General features: G+C 38.8%; 1 protein-coding gene across 4 annotated transcripts in view; it reads left to right on the top strand.

Moving 5' to 3' along the window:
* The window catches only part of MPPED2 (metallophosphoesterase domain containing 2), a 163465-nt gene that overhangs the window by 11149 nt on the left and 125618 nt on the right, over positions 1-26698 (top strand). For 2 of the 4 annotated variants that reach the window (XM_081329923.1, XM_081329921.1), the window contains exons 1-2: positions 21576-21786; positions 21953-22040. The exons of the other annotated variants lie outside the window; for them this stretch is intronic. In XM_081329923.1, the coding sequence (XP_081186049.1) occupies positions 21705-21786; positions 21953-22040 (170 nt within the window). In that variant the 5' untranslated portion in view covers positions 21576-21704. Of the gene's footprint in view, positions 1-21575; positions 21787-21952; positions 22041-26698 lie in introns of those variants that run through there. 4 annotated transcript variants of the gene reach the window in all.

The following is a 26698-nucleotide window of genomic DNA, read 5'->3' as shown; positions in this document are numbered from 1 at the left end:
AGGTATAATGAAGAAATGACTAGATTTCACAGAGACAGATATTATTGTACAGTCTTGAGGAGGCTAATTAAAAGTTGGGACCCATGAAACATATCGTACCCTATCAACTTTATTATAGATTTCTTTGTTTGCTGACACTATAAATGGTAATGGTTTGCCAATTAATCAAAACTGGATGACAGTATACATCTTTAAATTGTATTTTCCTTTCTAGATCAATCACTTTAGTGCAGTCTCTAACCCAGACATGTCAAACACAAGGCCCGGGGCCCAGATGCGGCCCGCAAAGTGGTTTCATGTGGCACGCGAAGCCATCCTGGAAACAGTAAGGGAACGGCCCCCGCTGTCTTGGCCCCGGCCCAGGCTGGTCGGGAGTCAGTGTACAATTTTGTGGTGGTCATCTATGCTAAAATACATTCAGTCTTAGCTCCATCTGTAAACAGCGAGGGACCGGCCCGTGCTGCATCGGCCCTGCCCCCTGGGCGCACGCTGGGGAGGTATCATCCTTTGTGAGGAATGAAGAAATGCACCATCGCCTGGAAGTGGCCAGCACATGGCCCTGCCTACTTTGGGCAGGCTAGGGGCTGGGCAGTGTTGTGCTTCTCTTCAGATTCATGCCACTTGGCTCAGCCTCTCGGCACTGTGAGGAGAGCACCCCGCTGCTTGCCAAAACCGGGCAGGCTGGGGGCTGGGCAGTTTTGCACAGGTAACATCGACTCTCACGCTGCTCATGGCATCCCCTCCCACAGAGCCCACCAAGCCGGATATGTGAAGTAGGCGAGGGCCATGTGCTGGCCACTTCCAGGTGATGGTGCATTTCTTCATTCCTCACGAAGAATGACACTTCCTCAGCTGTGTTTCTTGCCTGTTTTTCTCCCTCAGATATTTTCCCACCACTCTGTTCTTAGGAAGGAGGGAAGGAAAGAAGGAGAGGGAGAGTCTGAGGGAAGTCCTACCTTAGTTCTGCCCTGCTACCCTTTCATCATCCCCTTGCCCCCTCCTCCTGGCCTCTCCTGGGGGGTCTCCCATCCTATTGCTAAGGAAGCTTTGGATACAAATCCAGGTTTCCTCACATGGAGAGGGAGTGGGCCTCCCTCTTGATTTTGCCCTCCTACCCATCATGAGCAACCTGGCTAAGGAGAGGAAGCACAGCAGCAACAACCTTGAGGAGGAGGTAAATGCAGCTGGGCACCCCCTTGGGGAAGTGGGGCTGGGCTTAGTGCCGTGTGTGCTTGAAGGCTGGGCTGGGCATTTGACCTCCGCGCCACCATCCAGCCCCCCCTGCCCCCCTGCATGGCCTGAGAGGAACAGTGAGGCTCCTCCAGGGGACCATGCCTTGGTACTTATCCGGTCCCATCTCCTTCTGCCAGAGACCCTCAGATCTGTCCCACTCCTGCCCAGGCCCCCATAGGCACCCTTGACACGAATGATGTAGAGCTGGCCATGCTCACCCAGTAGGCCATACGCACTTCAGCTATGCCCACCCAGTAGGCTGTGCCCACCCTGGCTACCCCCCCCCCAGGGCAACTGCAATGCTGATGCAGCCCTCAATGAAATTGAGTTTGACACCCCTGCTCTAACCTGTCTCATAGGCTTGTGGTGAAGTTGTTAGAGAGGCAGATTAAAGTAAAGGGCAATAAACATCCATTTAGCTTATTTGAAAGCAAAGCATTTTCATGTCTGTGTGAATTCAGGTAAATTTTAGCAAAATGTATAATAAAAAAGGTTACACAATAACACATACAAAATGGTTTCTGGAATCTTTTTCCCAGTTCCTTACCAGCAGTAGCAATAGAAGGCTGGGTATATATTTTTTTGCAACGAATGAATCTGGGGTATATGTGTGTATATTTCTGCTGTTCCTTTTTATGTTTTATGTGTGTTTGTGTATAAGTAGGAAAAGCTGTGTGAGCTGCTTTTACTTTATTCTGAATTGTATGCCCAGGTTGGAGAGAACTTGGAAAGGAATAGTCAACAACATTCTAGCTATTATCAATCTACTTTACCCAGGAATACAAAGGGATTATGTTTCCTGGAATATTTTTTTAGTCTGATCTGGCTCATTTTCAAAGTTGGCCTATTCTTTTGTTAACTTCTCCCACCACAACAAATTTGGTCCCTTTAATTTTCAATTTTGAGACAGTTAACTATGTTGAATGAAAGTCAAGAGTTTCAAGCACCTTTACATACATTTCTTTTCAGTATTTCATTAGCTCTCTGTTAGGCAGAGAGTGTGGTTTGATTAGAAATTCTTGTATCCTGTGTAAAAAAAAAGCAAAATGTTTCCCTAGGATAAAGAAATGCAGATAATGCAGTTGAACTTTAATTAAGGGTATTTCTTTCTGTAAATATGCTTGTTCTGTACTGGCAATTCTAGAATAATTTGACTGTATCTGACGAGACATGCAGTTTAAAAGGGCACTTATTTCTTCTGTAAAGACATTTCCCATTGCTTTTCTTTTACGATGAAGAATTTTGTAAAGGAAATAATACAAAATACTGAGAAATCAACCACCATGGATTTCTTCTTGTTATACATATATAATATGCTGGATTTGACATTGATAAATAGAGCAGTGAAAATAACTGTAAGTAACCAAAAACACATGTGAGATTGATTCTTATATGATTACATGGTAAAAATAACCTACCTTTCATTGGTCGCATTGTAGTTATAATTGCCAAGCCAGAGAAACTCCTGTAATAATTTTATTAATCTCTAGTGACTTTGAGATTATGATTGGCAAAGATGATGAAGCAAAAGTCAATTCTGAAATTAGAAGGGCAATTTGACTTATTAGAAGTAAATTATTACTACCACTCTTTTTACCATTTGAGCAGAAAAGAATAAATAGTCATTCATGTAATAAAATGGAACTTCTGCAATTCCTTAAACATGTTTCATTAAAAATATTGTTCTACTTAGTGGAGTTAGAAAAATTGTTTCATTTGATGTTTTATGTTGCAATTTGTATATTATTTAATTATTTATGGGTATTTTGGTATCTACTCTTTACAATATAATCTCTGTTTTATATGCAGTGAGAGCACAGAGGCGCAGGGGGAAGGCAGGTGATCCTGATGTACTGTTTGGCACCTGGCTTGTGGGAGGCTCGCACAGCCACACCTGAAGCAGGCAGAGGCATGGGGGGGTGAGACAGGCAATCCTGATGCTCCGCTCACTCCATCCCATTGTTTCTTGGCTTGCCCACAGCTGCACCAGGGCAGGCAGCTGTGTGTTGTGTCGGGATTGCCTACTTCCCCCCAGTGCCTCTGCCGGTGTCACCATGCAAGCCTCTCTGGAGCCAGGCAACCACGCAGCATGGCTGGATTGCCTGCCTCCCCTCCACGCGTGTGCCTCCACCTGCTGATTGGACAGGTAATTAATTGACTTGCGCTGCGCACGTTGCACAGGCCCAGAGTCTGCCAGACACAGTGGCCCACGCACACTTGCTGCTTCTTGTGTGCACCCTGGGGGGGATGCCCAGCCAGGCTGATCACCCTGATACCATGCTTCCCTGAAAATAAGCCCTAATGCGTCTTTTGGAGCCAAAAACAATATAAGCCCAAGTGTTATTTTTAGGGAAAAAGACTAGATAGACCTTCTCCAGTGTTATTTATCTCCTGCTTTTCCGGGTCTTCCAGTGCTGTGTAGTGAAGTTCATCCATGCAATTGGTCACCCTCTTCATCTCATTTCTTCCAGCTGTTCCATTGGTCCAGGAACTTTATGTAATGTACTCACAATATGATAAGTGAGCCTGATTATTTATGATGCAAATGAGAACTCTGGGTTGATTTGTTGTATGATTTTTTTGTTATTTGTTTTCTTCTATATCCACGATATTCTCAGGAATCTAACATCAAAAGCATCAATACTCTTTCTACTCTGCTCTTTCTAATATGGTTTCCATTGTCACAGAGCATCGCAGGCAACTCTGTTGCCTGCATGATTATGGTCCTTTTATAAATAGTCACAATATATGATTATTTTTATAAGACCTTCAAGGCCTTCATTACAACACTGCTGAGTGCTAGTCTGTAATGTATTTATTGACTACCGTTTCTTTTATTGTTAATAGACAACCTTAAAAGGGAGAAACTATCTACTACTTCACTTTATCTTTTACCAATTCTAAGACTGATGAATCTTCTGTCATTGCTTTGGTCGTCTTCATATTTAATCTCAATCCCATTTTTCATTGTGCTTCTTGATATTCATTTAGTAGAGGTTGCCTATTGTTTGCATTTCAGTATCATCATTAGCACAGTGTTGGTTATTCATGTTTGTTCCTCCAGTGTGAAAGCCATACCCATCTTCCTGTCTGAGCATATAGAATGAATATATAAAGAAAGAACATAGTGCCTTGTCTCAATCCTATGTAGCAGGGTTACCCAATCTGTGGGCTGTTGCTCATTACCAGGCCAAGGCCTGTTCGCAACTGGGCCACATGAATGGCGGAACAAATGAAGATGTGTGCCCACACACACACCTGCCCCTCACACAAAACCATCCCCTCCCCCCCAGTGCCAGTCCAGAAAGGTTGGGGAACACTGCTATATAGTTGTAGGCTAGTTCATTTTACTGTGTTCAATCCAGTCTGTGTCTTCTTGTCCTGTGTAGAAATTTTTCATGACAACAATCAGATGTTTTGAAAGCCTCATATTTACTTCTAAGGATACTGTGTAGCTTGACCTGTTTAAGTCAATCAAAAACTTTTCTATAATCAGTGAAGCACGTTGCAGGTAGTCCTCGACTGAATGACTGTTCAGTTATGACTGTTGCACCACCCCCAAAGCCTTGTGATCACAATTTAGGCACTAGGCATTCAGCTTGTTATTTACAGTGATTGCAGGGTTTAGTGGTCACAGGATCACAATTTGTGACCTTCCCAGCTGGCTTTTAACAAGCAAGATCAATTAGGGAAGCCAGATTCGCTTAATGATGTAACAACTGTGATGATTCATTTAACGACCACTGTACAAATGGCAATAAAATTGTGTTTGTTCAAATGATGACAATTCCAGTCCCAATGTGGTTGTAGCAATAGCAGTAGCACTTAGATTTATTTACTGCTTCGTAGTGCTTTACAGCCCTCTCTAAGCAGTTTACGGAGTAGTCATATTGTAAGTTAATGACTATTTGTATAATCCACGTAAATGTTGCCTCTTTAGGCTCCTCAGTTGATTTTTAAGAATGTAAAGGGATCCTGACACCAAAATACTTGAAAACCACTTTGGTAAGGTATTTTGGATGTTGACATCCCACTTGTACAGAATTTCAGTATAGGTAGAACTTAACTTACAACCACAAATTTCCGTTGCTAAACAAGACAGTTGTTAAGTAAGCCATTTTACAACCTTTCTTGAAATAGTTAAGTGAATTACTGCTATTGTTCAGTTAGAAACACAGTTGTTTAGTCAGTGAATCTGTCTTCCCCATTAACTTTGCTTGTCAGAAGGTCACAAAAGGTGGCCACATGACCCTGGGATACTGCAACCATCATAAATATATGCCAGTTGCCAAATGTTCAAATTTTGATCGCATGACCACACTGCAACAATTGTTAAGTGTGAAAAAGGGTCATAAGTCACTTTTTTCCAGTGCAGTTGTAACTTTGAATGGTCACTAAACAAATAGTTGTAAGTTGAGGGCTACCTGCACGCACCTTCCATCTTTCTTTGATCTTATTTGAATCAGTTACCATTTGTCCACTGGTGTACTCTGGTATACCAGTTTGAAGTTGGAACTTGTCTTCTGAGTTAAGAGTTTTAGGAAGATTTGGTTTCTGTGTCTGTTCTGATTGCCTTTATGGTTGTCTTTGTAATATTGCTTTCAAACAAAATTCCTTCTTCAGATGATTGTCTTTCATGGCGTTAGCCTCTCTTTGGTGATTTTTACTGCTTGTTTTAACATCCAGCTTACTTTCTTCTGTTTCTTGGTCTTTGGGCAGTTTTTGCTTTCACGTTTATCCTTAGCAACAAGGTTGCTGATTTCATTCCACCTGTTCCTCTGGTTCCTGATCAAAAAGGTTCAATATGAAAGCAATTCCTGATCTTTTCCCCTTTAAAAATGGGGGCTGTATGCTCAGGATCACATTGTAGAAATGGGTTGGCATTCTTCTTCAGTTTCAGCTGGCCACATCTTTGCTTTATAATTAAATTCTCTTCCACCTCCTTGTATAAGTAATATAGTTTGATTTCCGTGTATTCCATACATCTATAAAGCTGCTGTGTTTTTTTTTGGAACAAAACAATATACACTATACTTATATAGATGACCACTAGTTCAGCAACCGAGTTATGATGGTGCTGAACAAAGAGGACTTATGAATGGTTCTCAAAGCTTCAGCTATGGCAGTCTTTCTATGGTCATGATTTGTATTATGTGATCATGATTTGGCAACTGGCTTGCAATTAAAATGTTTCAGTGTCCATGTGGTCTCCATTTCTGACCTTTTCTTCCAACTACTGACGAGAAAAGTCATTGGGGAAGCAGGCAGGAGGTTGCAAGTCACTTCTGTTGCTTTTTCACCTACCCACACGCCACGTGCCTTCCTGCAGCACCCACCCACCCATACTCCATAACACCCACCTGCCTATACTCTGTTGTGCCTTTGGCACCTATGCCCCATAGCATCCACTTGCAGTTATTTATACTAACATGATCATCTTTTCCAGCATCATTCTATATCTCTGGTGTGTGATACAATGCCTATTTTCTTTAGTTGGACAGATGAGGCACCTTTTAACACCTGTATAGTCCTAGCCTGTTTGCTGATCCCTCCCAGGAATATTGCTTTCCCTGTCACAATGAGGAAGGTTATTAGCAGGACTTGAGAATTCTGTGTAATAGCCATGTAAATTAGTTCCTTCTCTTCTTATGTTTTCTCAGTGGCTGTCCCTCTTTTTGTATAATCTAAAAATTTTGAAATGCCCTCAACTTTTTTTAAAATCTAGTCAGCACCTGAGGATGTCTTTGGTCAGTTGTTTTTATCATAATGTTAGAACTCTTTCAAGAATGTATAAGCACAGCTGAATTTATTTTCAGAGGAATACGGAATTAATGAATCTTTGTACCATTTGAAACATATTATCATTTAATTAAGGGAAATATTAGCGTTTGATGAAATAAAGATTGAACTTCTAAGATGCCTAATTAATACATTTGAGATCCTGCAATATACAAGTTTTTGTTTTAACAGACAGCTAATGGTATAAAGCAAGAGTTCAGGTTTCTAATGGTTCTTTGGATTTGTTTTTAGATTATTTTATTCTGCTTTTATCATTATAATAAATGACTCAAGGGGATCACATCTAATATTCCTTCTTCTATTTTACTCACAACAACAGCCTTGTAAGGGGGATTGGGCTGAAGGAGAATGATTAAACCAAAGTTACCCGCTAACGTTCACACCTGAGGAAGGATTAGAATTTACAGTCCCCTGGTTTCTAGCTTGGTGCCTTAACAAGGTAAAATATATTGCTTAAAATCATACATGGTGGTATAGTGGTTAGATTGTAGTAACTCTGCCCACAGCCAGGAGTTCAATCCTAACTGGCTCAAGGTTGACTCAGCCTTCCATCTTTCTGAGGTTGGTAAAATGAAGACCCAAAGCACTGTGGAGCGGTACATAAATCTTAAGCGCTATTGCTATTGTTATTGCTATTTATGACAAAGTCTATCAGATCATTGATTTGTCAGGACATGGTAACTTCCTTTGACTTCAAAGAGAAACACTAGGTGTGAATTACCTATATTGTTGCATTACTTCATTCTAATATGACTATATTAAATGGAGATTTAACATGATGCAAAATTCAGAAATACCTTATGTAATATAATGTATATTATTAGCTATGATTATTAGTGTTATCTAGTGTGCCAGCGTGATACATATTTCTGAACAGATGGTGTAGTCAAGAAAGCTGATTTTGAAGGTTACCATTTGTTTGCCAACATGATGTTCACAGTTTCTTCGGAACTCCCAGAAACCTCAGTCTGGCTGCTAAAGCATCCTACCCATGCAAGTATCGTTGTCGTCATCATCATCATCAATCTTTTGTGTATCGGAAAGCCAAGTACTGCATCTTAGCTGCTCCAGCATTTTCCAGCTGCCTTAGGAACAAGATGAAAGAGGATGGAAGGGGGTAGCATTGCAGGAGCGTAGTTTGTAGCCAGTCTATAATTTCAGTGAAAATAAGGTTAATTTATACCAGTGATAGCAAACCTTTCAGAATTGATGTGTCAAAAATTTGGAAAATGCCTAACTTGACCCTGCTGTTGTGTCGCATGCACACATGGACACCTTATCTGCCCCCTTCCTCTGTCCCCTGAACAACAGCACTTGGCAGGCCAAGGCTGAGCCTGAAGAAAAGGTGTAGGTGTCTACTTTGGCCATAGGTCCATCCCTGCCACTCAAAAAGATTACTTTGTTCCATTCCCTAAAGGGAACAATGTGATTGCCTGACAGGCCGGTACTTCCCAGGATTTGCAGTGCATCAGTTACATCTAGGTATTTTATCTTTTCTGGACCACTTCTGGCCCTTTGGCTTCCTTGTCCAACCTAGGTGAGGTCAATTGGAAAATGAAATCTAAATAAGTGCGTTACAGGAGGCAGGAGAAGAAGCCGAATTGGTCCGGCTCTGTGCAGTTGCTGTGGATTTCTTCAGTTGGCTGGCGGCTGCAGAAGGATGAGAAGAGAAAGTGCTTTTCTGAATTTGTGCAGCACTCATCCCTTGCCTGGAGCAGCCTGAGGAGTTGAGTTGACCGAATTTGAGGAGATCAAGGTTACATTGGTTCCGCCGTCCACAGTTCCAGTTTCTCATCTGGCCCCTTGGGAAAATTAATTGCCCATTGCTGACTTATAGTGCTCTCTTTCTCTTGACAGACCACAACCTACACAAGGTTGCTCTGGATTGCACACGAGCTTTGTTCATTAAGTGGCTTCACAGAATGCTTTTCTATGGCCTCTGCAGCATCAGAAAACCATGCAAAAGGACGTGTGTTCTCATGCAACTTTGGGAGGCTGGAACTTGCATGAGCGTACCCCATTCTCATGTACGCTCCACAAATTGCATGCTTTCAGAAATAGTTGGGTGTTGGTGAACACTAGTGTGTCCCCCCAAATGTCACTATGTCACCTTTGACATATGTATCAAAGCTGATAGTTTGCCATCTTTGACACATGTGGTTTGCCATCACTGACCTTTACTGTTCCTCGCTTAAGAGGAGAATATCTAGCAAGAAGGAAAGCTGAAATAAAAAGATGAGCCTGTTTCAATATCCGTAAAGGAACAAACACACTTTTAAATGCTGATCTTCAGACTTATCAATTTAAGTTTGACCAAAGTTTTCCAGTTATACCATTGACGTATTTCTGATTTTTCACAAAGTGTATGAAATTGGTCCTTATATCTGTAAGAGGTTGTTTACAGCCAGTAAGGCTGAATTGAATTCTATACTTAGAGATCAAGTAGAAACACATCTGTAGTGCTGTTGTTTTCTGGTTTTGATCTTACCGGTTTTTAATTCATTCAGATTTTTAAGTGTGAAGAACTGATATTTCCAGAATCAAGAACATAGACAGAATGTGTCACAGATCTGTATCTTTCATTTTATAATTAGTCATTATAGATAACATCAATATCAAAGGCTTCTTTCATCTTCAGTACAGCAATATTTTCTTGAGGGTGGGGATTGGGGGTGGGAATTCCAAATATTAATTACGTAAGTTTTAGCAGTTTCAAAGACAGTGTTTTGGTAGACAATAGTCATTTCATTTCGCGGTTCTGTTTCAAGCATTATGGCATTCACATTTGCCAGTGCTGAGCATTAGCACAGTTTCAAAGTAGTATTTGCCCCTGAGACATTGAAGAAGGTAGTGCTTGAAAAAGCTTCGTCTTTTAGGCCTGGGTAGATTGTCTTGAAATGGTTGAAATAGATGTTTTGCTTGATTCTGTAGCTTGCAAGACTGCTGATCAGTAGCAATGTGCAAACTCACCATTTTGGGCATGGAACATTACAAGTACAACAGAGCTGTCCATTTGGCTTTCAGAATATGTCTGGATCTGGTTGTTCTGTATATTTGGTAGATTTTGTCAATAAAAAATTAAATTTACACTGCAATACTTCAAATCACCTCGGGTTGTAAACAATAAAATAACATTGAATGCAACATGTAACACTGGCTTATGTTGTTACATTATCTCGATTTTTCCCTTCCATGGATTACGTTAGTTGTTCTATTCTAGTGATTATTTGAGTTGTCATCTTTTCTTTAGTAAACTCTAGAGTAGGCCTGCACAACATGTGGCTCATCTAGCAGCTTTCGGCAGTTTGTCAGCATTTTTTGGTGTTTTTTTTTTAAACTGATGGATTTGATAAATCCCTCCCCCCTCTCTCTGATGTTCATTAATTGGGGACACTATACTGATCTCTTATTGATTCAGGTGCCATCAATATATATTAGATTTTTTTGCTCCAATCTGATGTACTTTATATCTGTTTAATAGGATTTACAATACTTCAGTGCCCATTGCCCTGGTTTAGAGGGACTTTTTGAATTCTTTGTTCTTGATATAGCTAAATAATTTACTATAATCAACTACTAAATTCCAAATGGTTTGATAACAAGATAAAAAAATAGTAAATGTGAGAAATTAGAGCTATTTTCTTTTCTGATGAATGAGGGAGAATGTCCATTTGTTAGAGAATTTCAAGAGAGTTATAGTCATGACATAATAATAGTAATGCAGAATTTTATACAATGGGATACTGTGCAGAAAGAAGAAAGGCAAGCTTCTGGAATTTTGAAATATCGCTTATTTTAGTCTCTAGAACACCTACAAAAATAATTGTTTTTGAACCTCTCCCTCTTCCTGTTGAGTAAAGAATAGCTAGGATTGTTACCTTAATATTATTCATAGTGACACAAAAATTACACTAAATGTAATAATAATAACAACAAAAAATGTGATGGTGGTGGTGGTGATAATGATTCATTAATTTGATTAAGTAATCATCTTAACTTAGCAGAATCCAGGCTTTCATGGGAGAAGTAAATGAACAAGGCTGCGATTTTAAATTATGTTCAAGAAGTAGACAGTGACCTTTTAACTGATAGAAGGAGCTATAACTTGGAAGGTGTTATTTTTCTAGGGAAAATATTAATATCATTTCAATCAGCCTTGAAATATTTTTCTTTCTCTGTGATGTTTCTTTATTCTGAAAAATAGGTGTTTTGAACTGTATGTTTAAAAAAGCATACATAATTGTCTCAGAACAAAAAAACATTGCAGTTCTGACTTTAAACACATAAATTGGATAACTTGGTGCCCACCCTCTCCCCCAAGCATCTTTTGTGGGTCATGATTTGACAAGACAAAAGAAATGTGGATTGGAATGTATTGGTAGGGCATATTGTACTCAGTTCCTTTAAGAGAAGACCTTACTGCTTTCTGTTTATATGCTACCAAAAAAAAAAAATTAAATGGGCAAGATCACTAGGGTCAGCACATCATTCTGAAACATTAACCGCTGTATCAAGTTTGTAGGGAAGTAATAGCATTATTACTGTACATCAGTTTCAGTCTGTCGTATGGAAACTACAAGGCTAAACCAGCAATTGTTGTTCTGCTTTGCGGCTGAATGCAGTCATTGTGGTCTACCAGGTACTTGACAACTCTCTCTTATTTTTGTAGACCCTAGACAGACAGCAAAATCAGGAGGTTTAAATAGCCTCTTTGTGTTCTGCTAGTGGACCACAAGTTCAGGCTTGGCATAAATATAATTCATCATAATACAATATTTGTATGACTAGCCCAGGTTTGCCACAAGCTTTGGAACTAAATCAATTGAAGGTCGTATCTTTGTAAATAGAAATGTATGCTTATTTATCTTTGCCCTGAGGCACAGCTACATGTAGTTTTACAAACACTACCAGTAATCAGTAATTCAGATATATTGTTAGGATTTGCTGAAAAAATTTCTTAAAATAAGTACTTCCAGACATTAACAAGAGTTCACACTGCCATCACAAGCTTTTTGGATTGTCTGAAGATTGCTGTATATATTTATATGAAGTATCTAAACTAGTTTGTTTCCTAGCAATGCTGTCCTTATAATGAAGCAGCATGAGTCAGATACTGCAATAGAAGTTTTTAGACACACTGAAAATTAAAATATAATAATTCTCTGGAGTATTATTTTTTGCACTGTGACCTTTGATTGTGTATTGCCAGGCTGCTTTGCATAGCTGCATTTTAACACAGCCACAGTGTTAATGGGGGGAAAAACACTGTCTTTGTTTATCTCTGAATTTGATATGTCAGCTTGGCAACAAAACAAAGACCTTTAACTCACAGTGTTGTCACTATTTGTTTTTAATTATCTGCTATTATAAATTCTGTGTCTTGGAAAGGAAAAAAAAACTATTTGGGCATATGTTGATAAATAAATGCAATTTTAATCTATGAAAAATGTCATTTGTCTTAAGAAAGTAGTCATCCAAGTATATTTAGACTGGAGTTGGCTATATCTCATTAATGGGAAGAGAACTGGGGGAAAATCCTCAATAATATAGGAATGGTCAAGATTGAAAAAATGGATCTCGGTTTTTATCTAAAATTGGCTTCAAAATGAAATATTTGTGCACTGTTTTTTAATGAGTATATATGCACCTAAAGTTGCTTAAAATAATTTCTAAAAAAAATAAAACTGAAGATGATTTCCAATTTTAAATGTAATTGCTTTAGCTCTCTGTATTTTATAAGATATTTATCTTGCTGAGGATAAAATTAAAGTGTGTCTGATCTGGAAGCCTTTGAAGTCAGTAAAATGTTACCATTCAGTATGGATTGTAGACAGAATGCCTTTCGCAAAAATGTAAATAATTACATTTCCTTCACATTAGACAGAAATACAGCTGTTTCATTTTGGGGTGTATGGAAGGGAAAGGAAGCAGCTCCCCCTTCCTGTCTAATAAAACACTAAAAGAATGCAGTGAAATAGCAGGTGGACTAAGCAGGAAACAATATGAACATAAAATAAAAAATTGAACAATTGATTGTAAAAAAAAGATACGATCAAGTCAAATTCTGGCAGTTGTAATTTGAAATTCTTTTATTGCTCATAAATGTATTTGAAAACAAATATGTTACACGTTGGAGCGAGTGATGTGGCTTAATATTGGACGTCTGATGTTTAAACCTGTACTGATGTTCATCATAATGTAAGCAAAAGTGATTTTTCGCTTGATAGCGAAATGTACTATTTCATAAAGGAAACAATCTCAGAATATTGATCAGGCTCATATATTACCTATTCAATATATAGTGACAGGACATGAGCTGAAGTTGAGGTCACAGCTTCCTGAAACTAAGCAACTCAATTCTGGTCATTTCATCAATCTGAGGCCACTTGATAATTTCATGAACGTGGGAAGATATCATGAATTTAGGGATAGGTTTATTTTTAGTTAAGGGATGTGGTGGCTCAGTGGGTTAGGATGCTTGTCGATCAGAAGGTCAGCAGTTTGGCGGGTTGAATCCCGAGTGCTGCATAACAGAGTGAGCACCTGTTAGTTGTCCCAGCTTCTGCCAACCTAGCTCTTCGAAAGCACGTAAAAATACAGGGACCACTACGGTGGGAAGGTAACAGCGTTCCGTGCGCCTTTGGCGTCTAGTCATGCCAGCCACATGACCACAGAGACGTCCTCAGACAAGCGCTGGCTCTTCGGCTTTGAAACGGAGATGAGCACCGGCCCCTAGAGTTGGAAACGACTAGCACACATGTGCGGGGGAACCTTTACCTTTTACCTTTTATTTTAGTTCTCAGATAGGAAATTAATTTCTTCCCCAAAGATGTCAGAGCCAAATAAATTCCAAAACTGAAAATGGTGGCAAAGAAGACCATATTGGTGCTGCATTTTTATTCATCAATAAATTACATAGATCTTCTGTAAGGCTTTTTACTGCTAAGATAGACTTCTTTGCATGTTGTCTGAGTGAAAAATTGATTAATATTAAAATTAGGAAAAAAGTATTAGGCAAAGCTGTTTGTATCTCAGACACCTCTGCAGGAGAAAAAGTATACCTCTGACATGTTTCAGGGCCCATGTGGCATAGCTGTGGGTCATGTAGAATTAAGGAGTATCCACAAAGAGAAGTTCATGCCTCTTCCAGCGAGATTTACACATCACTGCAGTATTGGGCAATTAAATATTCTAGCTGTTGAGTAACCTTTAGATTTAGTGGAACACTTGAGCTTTCTACACCTCCTAAATTTGAGGTTGGGAAATTACTAAACTGCAGGACCATCAAGGTGTTACCACTCAGACTAAGAGTTCAGGGAGGTTAAATGTAAAACTGCAAAGTTCTTTGTTTCTGCATTCCCAGGTATTTTACTAGTTTGCAAAAAATGGCAGATGTAATTAAAACACTTGGTAGACGGGTAAGCATTTCCCCTAGTGTGAAACTTTTGCTTTTGTAATGGGGAGGTTTCATGAGCCCACGTGTGCAATTTAAATGAGCCTGTGTTCCAGTTTATAAATATGCACTGGAAGCAGGAGGGGAAAAAAAGCCCTGCACACTCTCTCAGGATGCTGTTAAGGCCAAGCTGAATCTCATTAGGGCTGACTTCAAAGTTCAGTTCCGCATGTCCATAAAAACAAGTGTAAATTATCTTATGTGAGCCTGCTGTTAGCAGTTGCACTGTTACATTATGCATGATTCCAGACTATACCTAGTATAAGCATACTGCACTATGTTCCATTAGTGTTTTTCATTTTTATGCTAAGCCTGCTTGCAGCTTAGCATTTTATTGGTGTTATTTTGGTATGAGACATTATTCCAGATATTATTTATTTACTTTTGCACTTGCTGTTAATATTGAAACCAGACGCATATAGGACCAGTAAGATTCCTTAGTGGGTTACATTATTAAAAAGTAATAACTCAAACAGGGCACTCTGCTTTATTGACAGTTTGACCTACTTTCGTATTCCAGTTTAAAGATTGCTCCTTTGCAATGACTGTACAGCCTGGATCTAGTAATGCTTCCCTTGACACCGCATTGAATTCCTTTTCTGTATATTTATGAAATTAATAAAATAGCAGCTAGAAACTTACTAATGCACATTTTAACTAGTGTACAGACTACTGTCCTTCAGTAACCATGGAGATGCTCAAAAGCAGAATGTTTGAAATTAGCATGATAGCGTAGAGTGATTTTTAATATGAAACTTTTAAATTGTGTTTAAAGTTTATGGACACACACACATAAATAGAACTCTTTCATTTTAGGCTTACCATCACTTTATTTAGCATTTCTTGCCTCAAAGACAATTTTCCTAAAGCTAAAGACAACATTATTTATACAAATAAAACGATTGAAAACAAAATACTGTTCAGTTGTTTTATTCATATGTAATTATTTTTGCCTTGTTTCTCTTTTCTCTTAAAGCATCAGTTGTTAATGCAGCTCTTCTGGAAAGGAACATTTATATTGGAAGTGGCATTTATCTCAGAATAACTTTAAAAACACTAGTCAACACATTGCAATTTTATACATTATTTTTCTTATTTCTGATTGACAGATGCACATTTGTATAAATTTTTTATTTACACATAATTAACAATGTTATTCTGCTTAGTTTCCTCCCTGTTTCCCCTCATTGCCATTTCAAATGTTTCCTCTCGGCTGGATTTCCCAAAGGCTTCATTTAACTGAGGAATGTTTTCTAGTAAAAATTGAACAACATAGTATGGTAAGAATGAGCCTTATTTGAAGTTTCCCACCAGACCTACTTATAGTGTTAGAAGCGAAACCAGAATTCCCAGCTGCTATTTTGATAGCCTAGGACCACCTTAGATGGCAATTGTATAGCCATCTTTTGGTTTTATTCTTGACAAGCTTGTGTATCTTATTGTTTTACAAATGTCATTATTTATAGTACATTATGTTTTTTTAAACAAACAGGAGAATAGTATATTGAAAAAATCCTATTTTTTGTATCGCTTTTCTAAATGTATGTAACTTGGAAACTTTAGTTTATTTATTCCTCAACTTATGTTTATGAATTTTCATAAATGATGGCCTGCCATTGGCAAGGCATCAGTTAACCCGTTAACATTATTGCACAAAGATGAGTTAGGCCTCTGTTACTATCCTAATCAAATGTTTTAAATACTCAGATTTCTCTGGAGGATAAAAATAGTGTGCATCTGATTAGTGTGTTTTTGGTAGAAACCTGCAATTGTGAATGGTGTGGGTCATGTATCCAAACCAGTTTGGTCTAGTGGTTAAAGTACCAAGCTAGAAGCTAGGAGACTGTGAGTTCTAGTTCTGCCTTAGGCATGAAAGCCATCTGGATGACTTTGGGCCAATCACTCTCTCTCAACCCAACTTACTACGCAGGATTGTTGGATTGTTGTTGTGGGAAAAATAGAAGGAGAAAGGATTTTGTCTTTTGCCACCTTGAGTTATTTATAAAAATAATAAAGGCAGGATATAAATAAACAAACTTCTCCATTGTTGAAAATTCAGTTTGTTGGTTATTAGTGTTGTTCTGGTTTAAAACAATGTGGATTTATTTATATTTTGACTTACAGGCAGTCCTTGACTTACAACAATTCATTTAGTGACCATTTGAAGTTACAATGGCACTGAACACCGTGCCATTTACTGTTTTTCATACTTACGACCGTTGCAGGATCCCATGTCACATGATCAGTATTCAGGTGACGAGCAACTGACTCATATTTATGACCATTGCAGTGTCCTGGAGTCATGTGATCACCTTTTGCTACCTTCTGACAACCCAAGTCAATAGGGAACCCAGATTACTTAACAATCATGTTACTAACTTAAACAACTGCAGTGATTTAATTTGCAGCAAGAAAGGTCGTAAAATGAGGCAAAATTCATTTAATAACTTTTTGCTTAATAACAGAAATTTTGGGACCAATTGTGGTCATAAGCTGAGGAATACCTTTATCTGAATCTGCAATCAACAGGATATTAATTTTAAATATTGAACAGTCAATATAATAATATGTAACAAATCCAAATGTGACAAAATCCTTTGTGATGACATCATATCCTTAATGAATGGAAATAAGGGATCCCAGTCTGCACCTAGTACTACTGAGATATATCATAAAGGGCATAAATATTACAGGAGCATGCATTAGAAAATTGACAACTTTTATTAGAGATAGGAAAATGGAATGGATATCTTACCTAAACAGAAAAATCCAGCCGTTGTTATAAATTCCATTTATAGTTTTGTCTTAACACCAGAAACAGCAATTCCTAAAACAGCTCAAAAGAGAATATAAGTAAAGTTTCTCAAATGAGTTATCTTATTAATGGATTCTTATTGTGATAAAGAAGAGTAGCAGAATGAATTGATTTAATTGAGCTTTCCATTTTTATAAGATAAAGCATCTTTTTAAAAAAATTGCAGATTTTCTTCTTGACATTTGCTGCTCAGCATATATTTTGAAATGTGTGTGCTCTTTATATACAGCAACTCCATTCATGCCAATTGCCTCTCACTGATAGGGGGAAATTAGTTTTGGACTAGGGTTTTTGTGTGTGTGTGTGTGTGTTTTGACTCTTGAGAGAAGCTTTTATGCAGGAAGGAGACGGACCATCCTTCTAGCATCTCACTAGGTTTTGGCTTCATAAGATCAATAACTTGCTTCTTGTGAAAAGATCTTCAGTTTAACAATACTTCCATATATTTATGTCAAATAAAAATGTAGTTTCAGATTTATTTAACATAGCTTAATTATGTCTTAGGTGTTACTAAAATTATAGAATCTTCCTCAGTGGCACATAGTCCCTTGTAAAGATTTGGGTTTAACATTTTCAGACTCCCATGATTATAGTTATTTGCTTAGTTATTTATTTGGTCTATATTTAAGGTGGGCATTCATTCATTCATTCATTCATTTACTGGATAAGTACAGGTGGTATTTGTTTGTTTGTTTGGTGGATAAGTACAGGTGGTCCTTGACTTACAACCACAATTGAGCCCTAAACTTAGGTTGCTAAGTGAGAAATTTGTTACGTGAGTTTTGCTCCATTTTAGGACTTTTTCTTTTTGCCACATTTGTTAAGTGAATCACTGCAGTTGTTAAATCGGTAGCACAGTTAAGTGAATCTAGCTCCTCCCCTATTGACTTTGCTTGTCAGAAGGGCGCAAAAGGGGATCATGTGACCCCGAGACCCTGCAACTGCCGTAAATGTGAACCAGTTGCCAAGCATCTGAATCTGTATGGGGAAGCTGCAACTGTCATAAGTGTGAAAAATGGTCACAAGTCACTTTTTTCAGTGCAGTTGTTCGAATGGTCACTAAATGAACTGTTGTAAGTTGAGGACTTGTTGTTGTTGTTGTTAGCTGCGAAGTCGTGTCCGACTCATCGCGACCCTATGGACAACATTCCTCCAGGCCTTCCTGTCTTCTACCATCTTCTGGAGTCCATTTAAGCTCACGCCTACTGCTTCAGTGACTCCATCCAGCCACCTCATTCTCTGTCGTCCCCTTCTTCTATTGCCCTCGATCTTTCCCAGCATTAGGCTCTTCTCCAGTGAGTCCTTCCTTCTCATTAGGTGGCCAAAGTATTTGAGTTTTAGCTTCAGGATCTGGCCTTCTAAAGAGCAGTCAGGATTGATCTCCTCTAGGACTGACCGGTTTGATCGCCTTGCAGTCCAAGGGACTCGCAGGAGTCTTCTCCAGCACCATAGTTCAAAGGCCTCAATTCTTTGGCGCTCAGCCTTTCTTATGGTCCAACTTTCACAGCCATACATTGCAACTGGGAAGACCATAGCCTTGACTATACGCACTTTTGTTGACAGGGTGATGTCTCTGCTTTTTAGTGTGCTGTCTAGATTTGCCATGGCTTTCCTTCCCAGGAGCAAGCGTCTTTTAATTTCTTGGCTACAGTCCCCATCTGCAGTGATCTTGGAGCCCAGGAAAACAAAATCTGTCACTACCTCCATTTCTTCCCCATCTATTTGCCAGGAATTGAGAGGGCCAGATGCCATGATCTTGGTTTTCTTAATGTTAAGTTTCAACCCAAGTTTTGCACTCTCCTTCTTCACCTGCAGCAAGAGGCTCTTTAGTTCTTCTTCACTTTCTGCCATTAGAGTGGTATCATCTGCATAACTTAGGTTGTTAATATTTCTTCCGGCAATCTTAATTCCAACTTTTGATTCATCTAGCCCTGCCTTTCTCATGATGTGCTCTGCATATAAGTTGAGGACTACCTTTATCATAGATGTTATTTCAGTAGTAAAAGGCATTGATGTAAAATAGTTTTCTGGGACAAACACACCTTGCAGGGTTTAAAAGCAAGTTTTAAGGAAATCCAAACTTTTCTTCAGAAATTATTTTGACTTGGAAAAGTTAAATATAAAAAACTGACAAGACTGGCATACCTCCAATTATTTAATAAAAGGAAACTAAGTAAATATTTTAACATCCCAAGACCAATATATGCATTTTCTAGATTAGGCTAATAGTATATCTATTTTGATTGCCAGTTTGAATTGTATTTGATTTATTCATAATTTTACTGTTTTACTAATTTGTGAAACAACACATTGCTAAAAGTGAAATTGCTTCCCAAAACATTAAACTGCCTACCAAGTCTGTTATGTTACATATACAAAGCATTCTGTAATATATTCATAAATACTGAATTCTCTAGCTTTCATTTTTCATTCTATAATTTAAAAACATGTTTGATTGTACTCAGATTTGCTCCTTTTTACTTATTACTTGTAATGCATTTCTGTGGTATTGTTTATGTTCCTACGTTAAGTCTGGACAAGCAAGTTAGATAACAACAGATAATATGTAGCAGTGAATCTGTATTGATGCTGTAGGACTGCTAAACGAGCATGAAATAACTTCTGGCCAATGGACATTGGAAGTCAGATTCTCCATTGCAGCAATTGATAGAAACATTCCTATTCTAAGTTTGGCAGGTCATGTGGTATTCATGTCACACTGTCTCTGGGGGAACAACCCAGGCAGTTGTAAAGTGATTTTTCTGAATGGAGACTAGGAGAGCTAACACTGGGCAGCTCTTAACATCATTCACGATTCATAAAGCTTTACAAGTCACTCTACAGCACTTCTTTTATTGTACTTCCAGCATTTTTAATAGAACTTTTTCCCTTCCCTTCCATCAAGCATTTGACAAGCAATTTCTCACACACCCCCCCACACCCCCCCATGTCCAGCCTTTATCACCAGTGGAGTTCAGAAAATATCAAACATTGACAAGCAACTTTTGTAGAGAGTATCAGCAAATTCTGCATGCCTGTATTGCTTTGTACACATGTGGAATATTTATGGTTAAAAAAATCAGCAGTGTAATATTTATTGATTTATTGGCTATCTATATATTTTCATTTTATGCTATCAAAAATAGAATTAATGTTAAATTCAAATTATGCTAGTTCTTTGATAATGCGGCTGAGAGAAGAGGATGTACAGTGGTCCCTTATTCCAGCAATGTTAAATTTTTGGCTAAACATTTGGAATCTATAATATAGTAAATCTCTCTGCTCTTCAGTGTTTTCAGCCCAATATGTTACATGGACATGCTCACAAGATAGAGAATAATAAGATAAAAGGTCTGAAACCCTTGCTATTCTCCGTCGTAGTTTATTTATCAAAGATCAAGGGGAAATTAATGTACTGGATCATGTTTATATATATTCTGTCATCAGGCTCTGCATAAATAATTGTCAGGCATACTACACTGTTGGTGGTGGGGTAGACTAGTTAGTTGTTATAAAGAAGGCTTTATGTGTATTTCTAGCTGTAGTTAAGTGCTAGCCCATATTTTAGCAACCAAATAAAAGTTTTCCTGAATTTCACATATACAGATTTTTGAACTTGAATGATACATTGTATATACAGAAGAAATAAATAAATGACATGTCTTGGAAAATCTGCCATAGACAGGATGCAAGATCAAAGGAGTTTGGCCCAAATATTCTGTGGCCAACTACCATGTGAACAACAAAGTGCCTCTTATTATTCCTTTACCTCCCAGAAATGTTCTACAGGATCCTTCAAGATTACAAAGGAAATTTGTGAAACCAGTGTGCAGAAGTTACAAAACTTGGAACATTTTCATTCTGTTGGTGGATGGTTGTCTCTAAGTGAACAGACTACTGCATACAAATCAAGTGTCTGCCGAAGTGTTTCTTAGCCATGACCATAAGATGTACAGATTTTCACCCCAGAATTTCCCAGCCAGCATGCTGGTTGGAGAATTCTGGCAGTTGAAGCCAAGGTTAAAAAAACACTGATTTGGATATGTATTAAGGTGGTAACTTTCAGAAATATAAATGGAGTATATTACCTACACATACAATATAGTCGAGCTGCAAGGCTAGTTTGTGTGTTTTATTAATTTATCCGTAGAGTTAGGACATACTATGATTTTTTAGTGTACTCATAGCTTTGCTTGTATTTGTTGAATATTTCTATCTAGTAGAAATTCAAACAGACTTCTGAAGTTGGATGATTATTCACTGCCTATGTATATCTCTTTGTCTTGTAAATGCAGCTGTTGAAACAATTTAGATCGGGATCCCCAACCCTAGTCTGTGGACCAGTACCGGGCTGTGGCATGCCAGCAACCAGTCCACACAAACAAGCAAATCCCCACCCGCGAGATGCGGGTAGCACACAAAACCATGCATCCTCCAGTCTGTGGAAAAACCTCTCTCCATGGAACTGGTCCCTGGTGCCCAAAAGGTTGGGAACCTCTGCTTTAGATCTCTCAAGCTACATTTTAATTCTTATTTTCTGAACAAGCAATGTCAAATAGTCTAGTCTATGATCATTTGGAAAATTCCTAAAGAACTTGAGATTTCCAGAGAATTCCAGACCGGTGATGATTACTAAAATCTTGTATTTGCAGGATATCAAGTGATTGTACAAAGAGTTAATCAGAGATCTATTATCTTGAAAGGAGGATTTAGAAATGTAGGACTACAGAGCTACAACAGGTAATATGTTGTCAAATACTGTAGAAATCTGTATGTCAAGGTTCCTGTACTGATCTGAATTTTCTAATTTATGTTTCTAGAAAAGCAGCATAAATACACTGACACATATAGCAATATGTATGTAATATAGAGTAAAGGGAAGGCATGAACATGTATACACTTAATGTATACGCATTCTAGTTCAGCATAGAAGATCTTTCCTCCATATTATTTCCAGAGTGTGCAATATACTCTCATTTAAGCTACCATTGAGCTTTTAACAATAGCAATAGCACTTAGACTTATATACCACTTCATAGAGCTTTACAGCCCTCTCTAAGGTCCCCAGCCTTTTTGGCACCAGGGACCGGTTACGTGGAAAGAGTTTTTCCCCAGACTGGAGGGGTCATGGTTTAGTGTGCTGCCTGCATCCCACAGATGGACCTTTGCTTGTTTTTGTGGACCAGTTGCTGGCATGCCGCCACCCAGTACTGATCCATAGACCGGGGATTGGGGACCCCTGGTTTATGGAGTCAGCATATTGCCCCCAACAATCTGGGTCCTCATTTTATCGATCTTGGAAGGATGGAGGGCTGTGTCAACTTTGAGCCAGTCAAGATCAAACAGAGTTGCAGAAATAGCCTATAATACTGCATTCTAACCACCACACTACCACAGCTCTTTTAGATAAGATGTTAAGATGCTTAAAGAAGCTCTGGACTTTTAAATAATTATTACAACTTTTAAATAATTGTTTCAAGATAAAACCAATTATTTTATGGTGGGAAGTCTGAGATATCCTAAGGAAGTGAGAAAAGAACAACATTTTTTCTTTTTGTTTTATTGGTAAAGGGAAATCTGGTTAATAAGAATTCATATTGGTGCTCAGAGACTTGGCTCTGTAGATATTTTTGAAATGTATCTCAAGTCAGCTAAACCTAACTTGGCCAAAAGAAACTGTTGGACATTTTAGTTTAGTTCAGCAACATCTAGAAGACCACATTTCCAACTTGTGAAATTTGGCCTGTACTCCTGAACGGATATATTCCAGAATGCTTTAGAGCAGAGGTCATCAACTTTTCTCGGTTGGCAGTTCAGAGCAAAAGGGGGCGGGGAAGCATTTTACACGTGCGTGCATGCGCAGAGGGCCACAAGCATGCATGTGATGGAAATAGGGTGGGGCTAGCACCTGTGTGATACTAGCTCTGCCCCATTCTTGCACAGTGCAGCACCTGTTTTTGCACCCCGCAGCATTGTGGCATCCCATTTTTGCATTCCGAGGTACAGTGGTGGCCCATTTTTGCACCCCACGGCACAGTGTCCTGTTTTTGCACCCCGTGGCCACAGTGCTAGCACGAGTGGGTGTGTGTGTGGCCCACAGGTTGGGGATCCCTGCTTTAGAGAAATATCCACTTGAAGGAACTGGACATTAAAGCCTTGTTAATAGATTTCCTCTGTAAGTTCCCGTTCTGCCTGGTAGCATGTACTTCTCTCAAGAACCTGAGAGAATGTTAAATTTTGCTCCTCGTTGATCAAATAATGATTGCAATAAGTAAATGTTAGATGCTACCTAACAGAAATCCTATTAAAAGACTCAGGAAAATAGAGGGATTAAAAAGACTATTTAGGAGTTGAAGGTAAGTATGTGTAAGATAATAAATTAAAAGAGAATGATGATATGCTTACTGAAGTTGCTGGAAGCAGCTCACTGCATTCAGTGACATTATGCCATACATACATAGAATTTCACTATATAAGTGCTTGTCTAATTTACTATCTTTCTTGATTTTGAATATAAGATAAAATGTCATTGGTTGTCATTGATTTCTTTCTCTTTCAGCAGAGAGGGCATGCCATGATGTTTCCATAGTTAGAAATTGCATTTAAACATTTCCAGCCTTGTCTGAAAATGTAATTAGTGAGATTGTATTTGCAGGATTTTACAAATAAAACACATAAATAAAATTATGTTGCCTGCATCTCTTTCTGCATCATAATATGTTCTGTCATACAGTTTTTGTCTCTTTCAGACTTTGTATTTCTTATAATAGTTTTCTTCCACTCTCCAGAGAAACAAAATGCATGCTTAGTTAATAGGGGAAAAAGTGATGTTTCTACCTCATGGTATCATCTTCCTTGCAAACCAACAAAATGAGATAAATTCAGAGTACACTGAAGTTTTCATATATTCAAAATCTCATTGGGGTTGTTTCATATGATTTTCTCATTAGCGATAGCTTCTGCTACATAGATAGTGAAGCTTTAACTTTGATTTGTGAATGCATACAGTAAATCATTTCACTACAGTTGATTCCCAGACTGACTTGAAGTATAATTGCAAACTTTATTGAAGTGTGTGTGTGTGTGTGTGTCTGTGTGTGTGTGTAGTTTAGAACATGGCAGGTTAAATTTTTTAAACTGACTTTTTGAAAATATCCTGAAGGCATATTTTTATCTTGACAATAATTCATTTTTGTAATTCACTGAAAAATAAATGACTTAGCAAAGAAAAAAATAATTGTCAAAACATAACTAGTGATAAATGGATGAATGCCCAGGTATTTCCACTGAGATTTCTTTTAATACATTAATTTTGGAACATGGAAATATACAAACAAATACAGGTTTATAGACAATCCAGAATGGCTGCCCATAAAACTACAATTTAATCAATTATTAATATAAACATCCTTTTTCTTTATGCAGTGTATTTTTGTCACAATCAGATGGCTTACACTTTACAATGTTTTATTCAAATTCTATGAAGAAATTGTAAAAGTATAATAGTATTTGTGGGCAGGTGCTACATTTTTATTTTACACCAAGAAGATGCAGTTCTTGGAATCATGGTACTGAAAGAGATTGTCAATAATGAATGAATGAACCTTTACTGTCAAAGTACAACCATGTATACATTGAGATTGGCTGAGCCTCCCTTTGTGCCCCCACCCCCAACTCACAGTGACAACAAACCCTCTTATTACACCATGTGAACTAATTGCACAACACACTGGCCTCGCAAGCCAATCATGCATAAAGTTTATAAAATTATTTCCCGTTCAAGAGCCTAACAGCCCGTGGATAAACTAATTGCTGCTTAAAGCCACATTGTAGGACAACCTCAAATAAAGAAAATGCTTTTAATCTGATAAAATTAAAGAGGTAAATTTAGTACTATAAGGTACTTATATCTGGAGGTTTTATTGTGTATTCTCTTGAAATTTTTTATCAATTTGGATTTTCCTCTCTTGGGTAGATAAGCCATTGCTTAGAAAATACAAACTACATTTTTTTTACATACTAATAACAGGTTATTGGAGGGACGCGGTGGCTCAGTGGGTTAGGACGCTGAGCTTGTCGATCAGAAGGTCGGCAGTTTGGCGGGTCGAATCCCGAGTGCCGCGTAACAGAGTGAGCGCCTGTTACTCGTCCCAGCTTCTGCCAACCTAGCAGTTCGAAAGCACGTAAAAATGCAAGTAGAAAAATAGGGACCACTACGGTGGGAAGGTAACAGCGTTCCGTGCGCCTTTGGCGTCCAGTCATGCCGGCCACATGACCACGGAGACGTCCTCGGACAAGCGCTGGCTCTTCGGCTTTGAAACGGAGATGAGCACCGGCCCCTAGAGTCGGAAACGACTAGCACGCATGTGCGGGGGAACCTTTACCTTTACCTTTAACAGGTTATTAAACAGATGGTGCAACAGGTGTTATTTTACATACACGTATAATGAAAATACTGTTCTAATCAAATAGAACAGTGATGGCGAACCTTTTAGAGACCAAGTGCCAAAACTGCAACCCAAAACCCACTTATTTATCGCAAAGTGCCAGGGCCACATCAGCATTGTGGTGTCCTGGGGGGGGGGCAGGGAAGTGTCTCTGAGTGTTGCTTTGGCATGCAAAAATCAGGGGTGCAAAAATGGGCCACTGTGCTGCAAGGTGCAAAAATGGCTGCCGCCACACCACAGGGTGCAGATACAAGGTGCTGCACCATGCAAGAACAGGGCAGGGCTAGTTAGTATCACGCAGGCACTAGCCCCACCCCATTTATTTATTTATTAATGTGACTTATATCCCGCCCTATCTCCCGAAGGACTCAGGGCGGCTAACAACAATAACATATAACAGAAATTAAGATAAAATTAAAATTAAAGTCATCTGTGCAATAAATTAAAATTAAAATTAAAAATTAAAAATAAATTAAAAATTGTAAACATAATTAAAATGCCTGTCAGTCCAGGTCAGCCAGGTGGAAAAGGAGTGTTTTGAGGCCACGGCGAAAGGACCGGAGATCTTGGGCCATCCTAAGCTCAGGGGGGAGCTGATTCCATAGGACTGGCGCTCCCACAGAGAAGGCCCTTCCCCTGGGGTTCGCCAGCCGACATTGTCTAGCCGACGGTACCCTGAAGAGGCCTTCTCTGTGTGAGCGTACTGGGCGATGGGAATTCGTTCCCGGTAGCAGATGGTCCTGCAAGTATCCCGGGCCTAAGCCATGTAGGGCTTTAAAGGTAAGTACCAGCACCTTAAATCTCACCCGGAGGGCAACCGGTAACCAATGCAGCTCATGAAGCAGAGGTGTTATATGGGAGTATTGGGGAGCTCCCATCACTACCCGTGCAGCTGCATTCTGCACCAGCTGAAGCCTCTGGGTGGTTTTCAAGGGCAGCCCCATGTAGAGA

This window comes from Vipera berus (genome assembly GCF_964194415.1).
Source record: "Vipera berus genome assembly, chromosome: 1".
In the NCBI taxonomy this organism is placed as follows: domain Eukaryota; kingdom Metazoa; phylum Chordata; class Lepidosauria; order Squamata; family Viperidae; genus Vipera; species Vipera berus.
Note: the sequence above shows the minus strand (reverse complement) of the source record. Positions and strands in the feature narration are given on the sequence as shown.